The 14,501-nt window shown below is 40.3% G+C and overlaps 3 protein-coding genes across 3 annotated transcripts; 1 reads left to right on the forward strand and 2 right to left on the reverse strand.

Moving 5' to 3' along the window:
* Positions 1 to 592: 592 nt before the first annotated feature.
* hint2 (histidine triad nucleotide binding protein 2) lies at positions 593 to 3,891 on the reverse strand. The gene is made up of 5 exons (XM_061071486.1): positions 3,672 to 3,891; positions 2,227 to 2,364; positions 1,178 to 1,282; positions 972 to 1,044; positions 593 to 877 (listed from the first exon to the last, which is right to left on the reverse strand). The coding sequence occupies exons 1-5, from the start codon at positions 3,762 to 3,764 to the stop codon at positions 786 to 788; spliced, it is 501 nt and encodes a 166-aa protein (XP_060927469.1). The 5' UTR covers positions 3,765 to 3,891; the 3' UTR covers positions 593 to 785.
* Positions 3,892 to 4,646: 755 nt separating this feature from the next.
* Positions 4,647 to 7,969, forward strand: mrps30 (mitochondrial ribosomal protein S30). The gene is made up of 5 exons (XM_061071484.1): positions 4,647 to 5,297; positions 6,071 to 6,216; positions 6,380 to 6,485; positions 7,200 to 7,376; positions 7,463 to 7,969. Exons 1-5 carry the CDS (start codon positions 4,655 to 4,657, stop codon positions 7,720 to 7,722), a joined length of 1,332 nt encoding a protein of 443 aa, XP_060927467.1. The 5' UTR covers positions 4,647 to 4,654; the 3' UTR covers positions 7,723 to 7,969.
* Positions 7,970 to 8,356: 387 nt separating this feature from the next.
* emb (embigin) lies at positions 8,357 to 13,687 on the reverse strand. The gene is made up of 9 exons (XM_061071485.1): positions 13,414 to 13,687; positions 12,542 to 12,619; positions 12,210 to 12,393; positions 11,479 to 11,561; positions 11,235 to 11,371; positions 10,658 to 10,819; positions 10,023 to 10,140; positions 9,892 to 9,925; positions 8,357 to 9,025 (listed from the first exon to the last, which is right to left on the reverse strand). The coding sequence occupies exons 1-9, from the start codon at positions 13,484 to 13,486 to the stop codon at positions 8,965 to 8,967; spliced, it is 930 nt and encodes a 309-aa protein (XP_060927468.1). The 5' UTR covers positions 13,487 to 13,687; the 3' UTR covers positions 8,357 to 8,964.
* Between the last annotated feature and the right edge of the window lie 814 nt (positions 13,688 to 14,501).

Raw genomic sequence — 14,501 nt, forward strand, 5'->3', positions numbered from 1 at the left:
AGTTAATCTCTGAAAATAAACAATAAAGCATTAGAACCATAATAAGTCTGCAGTTGGTGAATGGATTTTCCTCCAGATGTCCTTGCAGCACAAGGACTAAGTTGACTGGAGATGTTTCCCTAATGAAATCAAGAGCTAAAAAGAGAGAAAAATAAGAAGAATTTCCACTACCTGTTGCCTTAAAAGTTGTTCTCATCTATGGCTTATGATAGAACCCACAAAGTATCAGTGTAAATTATGTACTAAATATTGATAGAACCATTTGTTTTAGCCTAAAACATTTGATTATTTTGTGCTTTATCAGAGTGGTACCTTAACATTTTAGATAGTCTGTTGGTTAAGTAAATAAAGATCTTTTAATAATGATAAAACCACATACAACAGATTCTTCCTGATAAATTCACAAAAAATGTTTTAAAGTGAGTCTTATAAAATAAACATTTACTAACATGAGACAAGAATAATACTGCTCTAAATAAATGCTGTTATAAAATTTAATATATATCTGTATTGTAATGTGTTTAATATGTAAGTCAATGTTTGCGTGATTGTTTCTTTCTTTCTTTTAAAGGAATTATCAAATTATTTCAAATTCAGACATATCATCTTTATTTGCAGTTGTATCAAACAATATATCTTTATTATTTACATCTCGTATTTTGTGAGGCGAGTTTATTGTTCAGGAAATGGAATTAGGATTTAAATGTTTTGGATTAACGACACCAATCGCATATATTAAGTTGCGCTCATGAGATTACAGATACGTTAGCGTTCACATGACGCCATTATCCTGGAGGCCAGGTCATCTGTCTCCCTCCCAGGACGTGGATGTGAAGGTGGTAAACTGACTGAGCACCGTGCTTTCCATCGTTGATCACTGCGGAGGGCAGAGACATGCACAGAATTCAACGTGGAAGTAATCAAACTGTGACTTCATATACAAGACTGTATGCCTGTCACTGTTAACTCACCCACTCTGTATCCTTCTTTCAGGGATTCTTGCTTTGCCACATTTTTGGCTACGACCAACAAATGTCCCAAAAGCTGGACGTTGGGAGAAGGGATAGGAAACGTATCACATGTGAGCGCAATGTTTCTGTGACCGTGCCCCTGAAACTCCCCTCCCAAAAGAGAATCATCATCTGTAGAGAATGAAAAGTCAAAAGGAAGAACTCACCTCGGCATCATCATCTTTGGCTTCACTTATTCTGGGAATAGGGAACCTGGGAATGACCAGGAAATGAACAGGGGCCTGTGGCGTGATGTCCCTGAATGCCAAACACTGATGAACACACAAAGAAACATATATTGAGTGTTATAGTTAATTGAAAAACGTTTTGCCACGATAACAGGCATTTAAAAGTTTTAGCACCTAACCAAGAATGTACTTAGTAAGCCCCTCATTTGGGAACTATCACAGCATCTTCATTTTTAACCCACTCCTCCTGTTAATCACTTCAAGTTCTGAGATGTGTTTCTATTTTGTCTTGCATACACAGCATGTTTAGGAATCTACCCACAGATGTTCTATGATGTAAAGGTCAGCAAGTGAGGCCGATCTAAAAGCTTCAGCTTGTGTTAGTTTAAGTAGTTTTAAAGTTTGCTCTGGTTCACTGTGCTGTTGTGGAAGCAAAGTCTCTTTCCAGTTTCACTTTCTTGAGATTTGCATCCAGATGTTTCCGATATTTTAGTGGAATTCATTCTTCCAATCTATCTCAGCAAAGTCTCCTGTGTCATTGGCTGCCACACAAACCCAGATCAGATGATTTCCACCCACATGCTGGACAGACAACACAAGGACAAACAAAGTTTTCAGGCTTCAGCCACTGACTTTTATAAAAAACTTTGCTGGTTAAGTTTCCCTTTACAAACGGTGCACGACCGCCACCACAACTTTGCCTATCTGCCTTGGAGCATGTTTTTTTTTGTCCTCTACATCTTGTCTCCACTTAGATCACCTTAAATTCCCTTGAGACATTTCACAAAGCCAACATTTTAAGCTAGAAGAATCAAATACGATTTTGTACATTCATGAATTAAAAGGTAATAACACATGAATATTTGCCCCAATGCTCATTTTTAATGTCTGTTTACTCCTTTAAAAATCAATAAAATATGTACATTTCTTAACTTTATCAGCATGTTTGTGCTAATTTATCTGTAAACTCCACGTGGAATAGACCAACAGAGATAACTAGACAAACAACGTGATGTTGTGATGTTTACCTTCTCGTCCTCATATATAATATCTGCAGGGATGCTTCTGTCAATCACTTTGGAGAAGATGGTTGGAGCCGGGGAGCCGTACCTCCTGCTGGCCTCCTCCGCCAAGCGCACCGCCTCACTCTTGGAGCACAGTGGTCTCTGGGGGTCAATCAAACAGAGCAGAGACATGTTAAAGGGATAGTTCACCCAAACATGAAAGTTCACTCATCATCTACTCACCACTGTGCCGATGGAGGGGGTGGGTAAATGGCTTTTAGGCCCAAAAACACTCCTGGAGTCTCAGGGGTAAACTGCAGTAACAGCAAATCTAATACAATTGAAGTAAATGGTGACAACTTCTTCAAACTTAAAAAACAAACCAGAAAAATAAGATAAAAGTTCAATGTTGCTCCTGTTGTGTCCCCTGAGTGTCCGTAAGCCCCGACTTCTAGATCCGACCTGAAACAATGTAATTTACACCTAAATATTCGCTGTGGTCCAAACGCGAACACGGCTCCAGAGGAGGATATCAGACATGAGTGTAAATTAAGCCATTTAATTCGTATTTGAATGTCGGGGCTTATGGACACTTGGAGGACGCCCCACAAGCAGCATGGAGCATTTTCATTGTTTTATTACATTTTAAGAAGTGGTCACCATTGACTTCAACTGTATTGGATGTGGCTGATCTTACAAAGTAAAATTAGTTGCATGAAGCTTTTAACTTTTTTCTTTAGTCAGAGTTGGTTGAAGACTTTAAGTTTAAGATTAGAAGGAAACCTGGGAAGTGGAGTTAGAAAGACGTGAATTAACTGGATCTCTTATTGAACTGTTGTGTCTGAGTTGATCTGTATCACACTGTGAAAACTGTCTCAGTTCAGCCCACTGGAGGCGTCCTATGCAGCCGAGGTCCCGGAGGTTATATATGCTCCCAACCTGATGCCTATGTTCAGAAGACAGTACGACAACAATATCTTCACAGGTAACCACTCACATGTACGACCTCATCAAGGTCAGAGCTGACAAAAGACAAAACAGTGACACTTTTCTTTTGCTTTGTTCATATACTTATTAAAGAAAAACACTAGGAAGCTGTTATGTGTCGTCTTGTTTTCCTAATATCTTAGAATTATTATTTCCATAGCAGTCGTCTTAACGGGAGTCGAGTAACTCTCATATGCTGCTACCCCCTGGAGCTCCAGCTGTGTTGTGTGGACTCAAACGCCTCCATCTGCACTGTGGGGAGTCAATGAGTGAATTTTCATTTTTGGGGTGAACCTTCCCTTCAAAGCTCTGAGCTAATGACTGATGCTAACGTGCTAACGTGCTAACAACAACCTGCAAGGCCACGATGAAGCAAAGCTCTCGGTGCTGACTGCAAGTGTCCCGCAGTCAGCACCGCAGCCGGAGGGAAAAATGTTGTCCACGTGTCCACGGTGTTGTCCTACCCATATCTGTGGTCCTACCTGACAAGCTTCAGGGACACGCTGCAGGAAGCCCAGGAGGACACTTCCGGTCCCGACGAGCCGCGTCCGTGACATCTGACGTAAACCGATCATAACTCGATCGTCAGCTGCTGAAGTTTGACGGTGGGAATATTCAATATTGATCTCGTTGTTAAAAACACGTGAAAAGTTCAGGAAGCTTCATAACAACGCCGAGCAGACACGTGACCCTGACGTTGCCTTCACGGACTCCCCGACGATGTTGGCATGGAACAGACACTTCAACGCGACACCGTTCACAGTAGACTTTATAGAAATTACACAAAATGTGTCGTTGCTCTATTATATTTTATTTCTAGCTCCATGTTATTTTTAGCTCGATTTTATTTGAGCTATGCGCCGTTTTAGTCTCCTTAAATTTGCAAAACTTGAGATTATTTTATCTATTTTAAATGTACTTTTGTTCTCTGTATTTTCCGCTCAGCTGCTGCTGATTACAACTTCAATATGACACTACAACTTCAAACTTCAGTAAATTAAAGTAATATTTCAACATCTCCAAATTACGATTTTTTTGGTTTGTTTTTAGTAAGCATTGTTACGGCTGCAAGAGGCGTTCAAGAGCATCAACAACAGTCACACGTGTTAATATCATCAGCTGCATCTGTAAATAAATCATATGTTGTATATATGTTTTAAACTGAATTATTTTATATATTTTAAATGCACTTTTGTCCTCTGTATTTTATGCTTAGCTGCTGCTGGTTACAACTTCAACATAACAGTACAACTTCAAACTTCAGTAAATTAAAGTAATATTTCAAAATCTCCAAATTACGATATTTTTTATATGTTGTATATTTGTTTTAAACCGAATTAAACGTGAATGATAAGTTTGATGTTCCTCTGTGTCTGGGAATCGATCTTTAAGCACTGTTGAATGTATTCATAGAATGATTCTTCCGTCCAGCAGGGGGCGGTGATGTACAATAACCTGCAGGTTAATGTCTCAACGTAGAAGAAGCAGAAAAAGCAACATGGCGGCCCGCACGTCGCTGCCCTTGCTGTTCGCTAAGAAGCTTCCTCCGTTCCGACTCAAGCACCAGCTCGTCCACACCGAGGCGGCGGTGAAGGAGCCCGTGTACCCGGCCCTGGTGCCCTCTCTCACGGCCAAGAGCAAAGCGGCCCGGCTGCGGCAGATCGCGGAGCGGGTGGAGAAGATCCGCGCGGCCCCGGTGGAGGAGAAGCTCGTCCTCACCACTCGCATCCAGCGCAAGAAGTTCGTGGTTTACCCGCAAACCTTCGCCCGGAACGCGGACCGATGGTACCAGCACTTCACCAAGACCGCGTACATCCCGGGGCTGCCCGAGAGGTTCCCCCTGGAGGCGGAGGCGAGCCCCGGGGAGGAGGGCTCGAGCTCGGCCGCAGCTCCGAGCTCGGTGCCCGGGATGGAGGATGAGGCTTTCGCTGACATCCGAGCCTTGGTCAACCGAGTGATTCTACACGAGCACTGGCACCTGAAGAAACCCAAAGCCTTCCTGTACCGACAGCAGGAGATGATGGTGGGACCTTTCCTGAGGAGCCTGGTGACCGAGCTCACCTACAGCCTGACCCGACACAACCCGCTGCTGCTGCTGTCCAGTCTGGGTACGGATCTCACAGACTATAGTGTATAGGGATATATATATTATAGTGGTGTGGAAGAAAAACATGTGTGTCTACATCACTGGGAGGTTGCAGCTTGTTTAAATACACCTCCAGGAATCATTGAAGTCTTGTCAATTCCAGAGCTGCAACCATTAGTCAATTAATCAATAAAACAAACTATGTTGATGCTTTAGTATCAGTTTTAGAAATTCAAATATGCTAAATCTTTGCTGGTTCAAGTTGATGCTTTATAGCACGACACACTGAATGTTTCTTGGTGTTTAACTGTTGGTCGGGGCCCAACTGGGCCCAACACGACATTTGAGGAAGTTGCCACTAGATCCAGATTTGTGTTTGGATCTGCACCAAATTACACACCATCAGTATCAGTCCCCTAAACATTCACCAGAGTGTTTTCAAAAAGTTCCACAAGTTGCTTGATTGTTGTTGTTCTGGGTTTGTACCCTAGGGGTTGAATGCACTTATTGTAAGTGGCTTTGGATAAAAAATGTCTTGTAAAGTTAAATGAAGTAAAAACTTTATTGGTTCTTCCTGGACTCAAACTGCCTTCTTTCACCAAGTGTCTTTGAAATCTCTACAGTGGTATTTGCGTTATCCTGCTTATAAAACAAATGGACAAGGGTGAAAACATAACCTACTTGGTGCAGGTTATAACCATTAGCTACAGCTCTAGCATATATTTATATAAAGTACTAATACAAAACTTGCTATTTAAAAATGATCTACATTAAAATGTTATTTTCTTTTTTCAGACATTAATCCCCAAGTGAACTTCTATTGGAGGAGAGGTCAGAGAATCATCCCTAGGGGGCATCGGAGTGGCCGGCCAGAGCCGACCAGGTTCCAGATCGACGACCAGCCCCAGTGTCAGATCAGGATCACTCAGCAGCTGCCACAGGTACTAACACTTTATATAGTAAAAACAGAGAAACACATTTAAAAACATGGATACAGTAGGTTTTCTGACAGTTACTGAGGCAACTGGGCAAAAGAAACTCAGGACACAGACCCTTTTAAACAGAAGAACACTCGTCATTTCCTGCTTTTTCCATTCCTCTCAGTTCAGCCCAATGGAGGCGTCCTATGCAGCCGAGGTCCCAGAGGTCAAATATGCTCCCAACCTGATGCCTATGTTCAGAAGACAGTACGACAACAATATCTTCACAGGTAACCACTCACATTCTATCTGTGTACGACCTCATCAAGGTCAGAGCTGGGAAAAAAATAGTGAACGATTTTTTGTGCTTTGTTCATATACTTATTAAAGAAAAAAAAACACTCTGAAGCTTTTTGTCCAACCGGGGTCTTGTTTCACTAATATCTTAAACCTAATATTTCCATAGCAGTTGTCTTAACAGGAGTCGGGCAACTCTCTTAAAACATTGTAGGAGGTCAACAATAGTAGATTATCAAGTGTCTCCCAAACTGGTGAAGAGGCTTAATAATGATAGTTGTTGTCGGGGGTCCTGGTTGGTGAACATGTTCGTGTTGGCTTCCAGTTAAATGTCAAGGCTGGCAAACAAGTTGAATTTGTCATTATTCAGTTACCTCTGACTGCCACAAGATGGCGCCAGCCTGCAACCTTCAATGTGTCCGTATTATGGTTCATGCAGAAGAACCTGCTGTCGTCTCCTCCCCTGAATAGTCTATGAGATTATTGTTTTTCCTGTTTGGGATGATACGTTTACTGGAACCAAAGAATGGTTCAATATTTTTGCACTGGTGTAATATAGTGTAATAATACAGGCAACTGCAGCTTTTTTCTCCAGCACTCTCTATTCCAGGTGCTGTCCTGTTTCTGTAAATCAAAACAGTAGCAAACCAAACTTCTGTTAACACTTACTGATCATGTTGAACTCATCTTCCTGCTCCCGTTAACAGGTGCTAAGCTACCAGACCCAGCCTGCTACGGCCACACTCAGTTCCACCTGGTTCCTGACCGATATCACAGAGACCGGATGGCTCGGCAGAAGCAGTCGGACCAGGTGGAGGTCTTCCTCCGAGCCAACGCACTCGCCAGCCTCTTCGCCTGGACAGGAGCTCAGGCCATGTACCAGGGTGAGATTGAGAGTCTCTAAAAAGGGGAGTTTTGATGTATGTGATGGGAAACCGCTGGTGATCAAACTTCCTTCCGCCCTGTGTAGGTTTCTGGAGCTACGAGGATGTCACCAGGCCTTTTACGTCCCAGGCTGTGATCACAGACGGACACTTCTTCTCCTTTTTCTGCTACCAGCTCAATACAGTGGCTCTCTCTGTGGAGACGGACGTCAACAACCCCAGGAAAAATCTTTTGTGGGGCACAGAGAGTCTGCGGCTGTACGAGGGCGTGGAGGACGGACAGGTGGTGGGCCTGAACGACGGCGTCATAAAGCTTCTGGTCAACTTCCTCATGAACCGGCCGTAGACCTGTTCAGATGTCCGTCTTCTTTTCTGATTGTTTGCTTCTGTCGCCTGATGAAAAAAACATATTTCTTTTCTCCAAGACCATGAAAGATCCAAGAAATCAAGAGAAACCTTGGCAGACGTGGGCACGTTTTGTTGAACTGTATTTAAAAAAAAACACAGGCATCTGTTTTAATCTGTGCAAACAGGTTTATGAGTTTGAACAAATGTGCAGATTATTTATGCAAAAATAAAATGATACTTTATAATCAGTAGTCTTGTGTTTATCTGTACAAATTTCTACAATTTGATACATTTTTCATCGCACGACTTTTTATTAATGACACTACTTGTCAAAACCCTATTGCTCACCTTTTACTGACGGTTGAGGATAGATTCAGAAGAGTTTCATTAAGTTTTCTACAAGTTACTTTTTCACAGTGTGATACAGCTCAACTCAGTCACAACAGTTCAATAAGAGATCCAGGTAATTCACTTCCTTCTAACTCCACATCCCAGGTTTCCTTCTAATCTTAAACTTCAATTTCAACCAACTCTGACTAAAGAAAAAAGTTAAAAGCTTCATGCAACTAATTTCACTTTGTAAACTCAGTTCACACAAGTTAATGTCTTGTGGGCAGTTACTGAAACAAACAGGGATTTGTGTAGTTTTAATTTGCTTGTTGACACAAACATGACACCTTCAACATTGACAAAGACACATAACCAAAGTCATGAAAATGATACACAAACATCTGCATATATGATGAAATATCTTGATATACATGTAATTAAACTAACACAGTGTATGTAGACAGTGTCGCACACATAAAACAACACAAAGTCACTGGGAGCACAATTTGAGTGGCTCATTGGTTCAAAGGCACTGCTCACAAACCCCATTCATAGCACAGGTAAAGACGTGTCGAGGTTTTCCTTGACAGAGAAGCAACACAGGCGAAGTGAGGTGAGAAGTCACCGACATAAACTCGGTGTCTCTACAGGAAGTGACGGTTTACAGGGTTGACGCCTTTCAACCACAGAAATGCCGCTGTCGATTTTTAAAAAAAAACAACACATCCTCCAGCACGATAGGACGCAAACAGGAAACTGTGAATTGAGATTATTGCATTTTGTCCGGTGAAAATATTTAGATTTGTATTGAGGACATAAAAAGAATTCTTTAATATTGCATTGAAGCTTTACCATTCACGTGTGAAAATAAGCAAAAGCAGAATCTGTTTACTTGCAGCCTCCAGAGAGTTTAAACCTTTCGCTGTCTCATTGAAGAACTTTCCTCGGGTCCGTTATTCTCTGCCTGCGTCCTGGTGAGGGCATCAAAAGTAACATGATTAAAACCACAAACAGAAACATTCAATGAATATATCACTCTGATTAGTATACAAGGTCTACTTGCTGTAACTTAAGTATTTGATAAGGGCTAGTGAGTCACTCATTAATGTAATATTGAGATAATACAATCAGAAAGATTTGTGAAAATCACCTTAATTACAATTTGCTCATCTTTAGCTTTTTTTATCCTCATCTATCCCCTGTTTGACAACTTACAACTTAATTAACTTTTATAATTTATATACAACTTTATTAAATTTACAGCTAAAGACTTCTCACGATAAAACATTTCAGCAACTTATTTATAGAGTTTGACAAGCGGTTCATGTCTGTGACACACTTAGAACAAATGTGATATGATGATAGTAATGGTTGTGTGTCTCTACTCGTGAATAAAGCCATAATAAATGTTGATGAACCATAAGTAAGTCTTTGGGTTGTGCGTGTTATAAGAATTCATCAGGTTTATAATTATGAATGAACCATCAGCAAAATGCAGCTTTTGGTCAAGCTGTTTCCAAAATAAATCTAAGAGTGAAAAAGAGAACTTTAATGAGGCTTTTCACGGATTTTCCACGATCTGGAAACCCAAAAGTTGTTTCTATTAATGGCTTATAACTCTTCTATAACTTTTTTTTATAAAGACTTGGAAATTCCAAGATAATTATCTCCGAAAAACAGACCTTTTTTTTTCTTCAAGTGAATGCAATACGCTTCCGTACTCTTCTATAATGGATTAGTAATATTTTGTATTTATAACAACTATTTAAACTTTATAAATAGTATCTTATCAGAAAGTGGTACAGAACATCTCTAGCAGCGGTCACACAGTACTCACAGTGTGTTGGATTGTTCCGCATTTGTCCCATTTTCTGAGAAAAAGACAGATAATTAATTTCAGATTAAAATACATCACAGTGTTCAGAACTGACAAAAAACAACTCCTGTGTTTCTTTGTGTCTGATTTACCTCCTGAGCACTTTTTCTTTGACTGACTCCTCTCGTAGAGCAGAATGGCAGCGACCAGGACCACCACCTCCACCAGGATGGCGATGAACGGCTTCAGAGGCTCCCACAGGGTGATGACCTGCAGCGTGGGTGAAGGAAGTAGATTTTACAATACAAGAACAACCGTGAAAACAAAATACTCTATTACAATAAATGTACTGCATTCTAAAACAGAAGTGTTTAACGATGGTAATCCAAATGATATTGTTATTCTAAGTATATGTACAAATATCCTTGTACTCCATCTATCTATTTTAATAAATATTTGTAATATTTTAACACTTTGGGTCTCAAAGAACTATTTCAATAAAACCTTTTGAGAATTAGAGGAAATATCTCTTAAGTGGCTCAACTAAGATATTTGAATCATCTTGAGTCAAAGTTAAAAAGTGTTTATTATTATACAGAATTAGACTTCTTCATGTTTAAAAGTCTAAATCTGTCAAATACATTGAGTAAAAAGTGTTATAAACCTCTCTGAAATAAAGTGGGCTACAAGTATCAGTCGATATAAATTCCAAATGCTCAAGTCAAGTATAAGTACCTCAAGAGTACACTAAAGCCCGCTGCTTTATTACATGTACGGAATTACTGACCTTCAGCTCCACGTGGCCCATCGTGGTGCCAAGGGCGTACACTGCTTCACAGTTGTAGAAGCCGGAGTCGGCCTCCGTCAGGTTGTGAACCACCAGCTTGGTCGTCCAATCTTTGTCTTTGATTTCATACTGATGAGACTCTGCTGCAAAAAAGATCTGCTCCTATAGGACAAGAGCATCACACAGCTTGTTACCTATCAATCCACTTGTTGAGGTAATTAATCATGTAAACTCTATGTATAAATAAATCACTTTTAGTTATTTTTATTATCAGATGGTTATTGTATCTGTGTGTAACGGAGCATCATCTCAGGGTTATGATGCAGAAATCAGTGTAAGAAATGTATACAAAATGTGTTAACGATCTTCTTTTTTTGTTGTTATTTTTGAAGTTATTTCCCCAGGATTCTTCCACATGGCAAAATTAAGAATGAACAAGATGTTTTTTTCCTATATTTACTAGTTAAAAACGAAATAAAACAAACATTTAAATGGTGCTTCGTTAAAAATAACCAGTTTTATAAATCTCACTGAAACACCAAATCAAAAACCGCTCGTCAGCAAACAGCTTCCTCACTTTATCCGTCCCGTTTGCTTTGTACCAGTTCCAGGAGAGGGGCTTTGGTTTGGTGGTCTCCATCTTACACACGACCACCACTGAATCCCCCACGTAGCTGACTATGGGCTTATCCCGCACCTCGCCCATCTGTGGAGCTGGGGAGAGAAAGAGATGAGAGAATGAAGCTGCACCATCCTGAATGGGAGACGTGATGTAGGTATTTACACTCAAAGGACTCATAAGAGTAGGATGGGAAGTGTACCTGCCAAAATAAAATCTACTTTTGCTTCATTTCCAAACACACATGAGTAACTTCCGAGGTTTTCTTCACTGACGATCCTGAACCTGTGAAGCAAAGAACAGGTGACAGAGGTTTTACACCAAAACATATAACGTTTGATTCAGGATGAAAGTTGCAGTAAAGTTATTGGTCTGTTGAATCTTCCACCAAAACCAAACATATAATGAAATGTATTTCAGTTTTCAGGAAGTACTTTCAAGAAGTACTCAAATATTTTACTTGAGTTAAAGTATAAATAAATAGACAAAAATGTGCTCAAGTCAAAGAAGAAGAAGCAAATTAACTTTTCAACTTAAGTTAAAATATTGAGTACTTCCCTTTGAATATACTTAAATAGTTAAGGTAAAGTACTTGCTGAGTGTACCCTGTTCCCTAAAGCAAAGTACAGATATTTGCTTACATATGTAGTGGAGTAAAAGTAAAAAGTACCCAAAAATATATTTGACTTAGTTAAAGTACAGATATATAAATAATGTACTCAAAAGTACAGTAACTCAGAAAATGTACTTGAGATAAAAAGGTCCCAGACTGCATCTGTTAAACTAAACATTCAAAAACACTGATTTTATTTTACAAATTATGAAATATTTCATCAGACACTGAACAAGTGCATGAACTTAAAAAACGCATACAAACTTTAAATTAAAAATAAAATGTCTGAAACGAATGGATAAAATGCTGAACCCACTCACACTCGTTTGAGATGATACTTCTCGTTCTCCAGCTGCACCGCGAGGCGACTGTCCTCGATTTCATCTCCACCTTTTCTCCAGACGCCGGTTATGTTTGGCAGATTGTTCAGGTTCCCGCTCCAGATGCACTCCAGCTCCAGATCCACAGGGTTCTCCAGCTCCACCTTCTCAGTGTGACTTTCACCTGGGTGGAAAGTGGAGGAAAGATTCTAACCTCACATTTTCCCACAACTCTTAGTTATATGTACACATCAAGCTGACATCAAGTCGACAGGCTGCAGACATATCAAATGTAACATGGACTCGATGGACTGATGCTTCAGGACAGTTACCTTTGAGGTCAACACTTCTTACAGCTGTAAACAGAGGACTGATGGGAACCAGTGGTGGAGGCGTTGGGCCAGATGTCTCTGACAGAAACAGAAATAAACGTGTAAAAAATCACAATCTTTAAATGTCTTAAAGGTCCAGTGTGTCAGATTTAGGTAAAAGGGATCTATTGCCGAACATTTAATATAAAATAATTCTACTGATGTTATCAATAGTGTGTATTTAATTGTACAAACTGTTGCTTTATTTTCCCTAGAATGCTTCCTATATTTAAATACCCTATATTTACATCAGGAGAGGCCGCCATGTTGTTTACAGTAGCCCAGACTGGGCAAACTAAACATCTTTGAGTTTGTATCACAACTGAAGGCTGCCACAGGTTCTCCTTCATGCTTGGAAGGGGAGGGTGAGGTGAGGGGTATTCAGCTGCAACATGCAACTTCACCACTAGATGTCACTTAATCTTACACACTGAACCTTTAATGAATGCATGATTTAAAACAACATGTTCAAACTAGCTGCTTGAGTTGTTTGAACAAAGTGTTTTCTTCTGTGTTACTAAATTGATATTTAATTGTTGAGTTTTATACGTAGAAGCAAACAGTGCATTGATAAGTAATTGCTCTTGGTGTTTCCTGTCCCATCATGATGTGAATGCTCTCTCAGAGGATTATGGGGACAAATAGAATAAGAAAAGACCAAGACATCACATTTTCCCCACCGGCAGCTTCACACTAAATGATGTCGAACATGATGGTGTGGAAATCCTGTGATATAATTAGTTTTCTTCTTCCCAAGGTTACAGAACATTTGGAGGAAAAAGCTTTGAACACAACAACATACACAGTCACAATGGAGCCCAGGTATCATTTACTTGTTTGGGTGGGTCTGCAGGAGATGAGCAGCAGGACGGTCTGAAAAAGGAGCTGCTTCCACGAGGTTGACATGATTATAATCCCTCTGTCCTCCTCCTCTGCCAGCGCCTCACTCACTGGGCCTCCTCTCTCTGCATCGTCTCACCACTCCTCCCCTCCTCCCCTCCTTCCTCAGTTGCACAAGTGACGCAGCCATGATGTGACTCTGCAGCCTGTGGGTGGCTGACTCCATCCATTATTCAAAGAGGCAGGGTCTATTTCTTGATGCCGTGCTGCAGAGCGGCCCTGCATGGACAAACTGAAATAAACACATAAATCAAAATGCTGCTTTGTGTGATGAGAATAACAGAATCCATCCCAGCCGGGTGTTTCCACTGCAGACTCTGTGCAAGGTGCCCCCTCCTGTCACATGACCTGGCGGCTGTGAAGGTCACATGAGCCGCCTGCCCCCATGAAAACAACCATTAGTGTGTAAATATGAAATTTTTACTGTTATTGATTAACTTCTAGTTACAATTTACCTGTTGAGCATATTCTAAAATCATTAACTCAATTTTATGTCGATTTTAAGCAGCAATAAGAGAAACTCAAACTTTTATAACACATGAAAAAAACCACCACCACCACCAACCAGTCCCCTTAAATTCAATATATATATATTTATGTATATATCTTTATGTAATGAAGACTTCAATAGAATTCAATAAAAGGTATTAACTGTACTTTATCATAAAGAGCTTTCAAATTATCGAATCATGGAAAGAGGTTTGATTTGTGAGGACACAGTGAGTTTGACCTTTGACCAGCAAATCAAATGATTTAATCTTTTTTATGTGCAGTGATTCTCTCAAGGTGGACGGCTAGAAGGACAGCCTGTAAAACAAAAAGTTAATTTAAACAGAAGTTATCTCACAACTAGTAACTCAGTTCTCCTTCCACCCCGGACAACAACCCCCATGTCCAATATTTATAATAACACTGAGTAAAACACCCTCATGTAGGTCAAAGTGTAAAAGGCTCCACTGACATGCACGCCAGCGAATCAAGGTTATGTAAAATTGTTTTCTTCGGCAGATGAGGTGTGCTC

Source organism: Limanda limanda, chromosome 5 (genome assembly GCF_963576545.1).
Source record: "Limanda limanda chromosome 5, fLimLim1.1, whole genome shotgun sequence".
Lineage (NCBI taxonomy): Eukaryota > Metazoa > Chordata > Actinopteri > Pleuronectiformes > Pleuronectidae > Limanda > Limanda limanda.

Coding starts and splice junctions, on each gene's coding strand:
- hint2 (XM_061071486.1), bottom strand. CDS start 3,764: ATGATCGGTTTACGTCAGATGTCACGGACGCGGCTCGTCGGGACCGGA. Junction 1,045..1,177: donor CCAAAGATGATGATGCCGAG/GTGAGTTCTTCC, acceptor CCCAACGTCCAG/CTTTTGGGACATTTGTTGGT. Junction 878..971: donor GAAAGAAGGATACAGAGTGG/GTGAGTTAACAG, acceptor TGCCCTCCGCAG/TGATCAACGATGGAAAGCAC.
- mrps30 (XM_061071484.1), top strand. CDS start 4,655: ATGTCTCAACGTAGAAGAAGCAGAAAAAGCAACATGGCGGCCCGCACG. Junction 5,298..6,070: donor GCTGCTGCTGTCCAGTCTGG/GTACGGATCTCA, acceptor TTCTTTTTTCAG/ACATTAATCCCCAAGTGAAC. Junction 6,217..6,379: donor TCACTCAGCAGCTGCCACAG/GTACTAACACTT, acceptor CATTCCTCTCAG/TTCAGCCCAATGGAGGCGTC.
- emb (XM_061071485.1), bottom strand. CDS start 13,486: ATGTCAACCTCGTGGAAGCAGCTCCTTTTTCAGACCGTCCTGCTGCTC. Junction 12,620..13,413: donor CTGCAGACCCACCCAAACAA/GTAAATGATACC, acceptor TGTTTCTGTCAG/AGACATCTGGCCCAACGCCT. Junction 10,820..11,234: donor AAGCAAACGGGACGGATAAA/GTGAGGAAGCTG, acceptor CTTGTCCTATAG/GAGCAGATCTTTTTTGCAGC.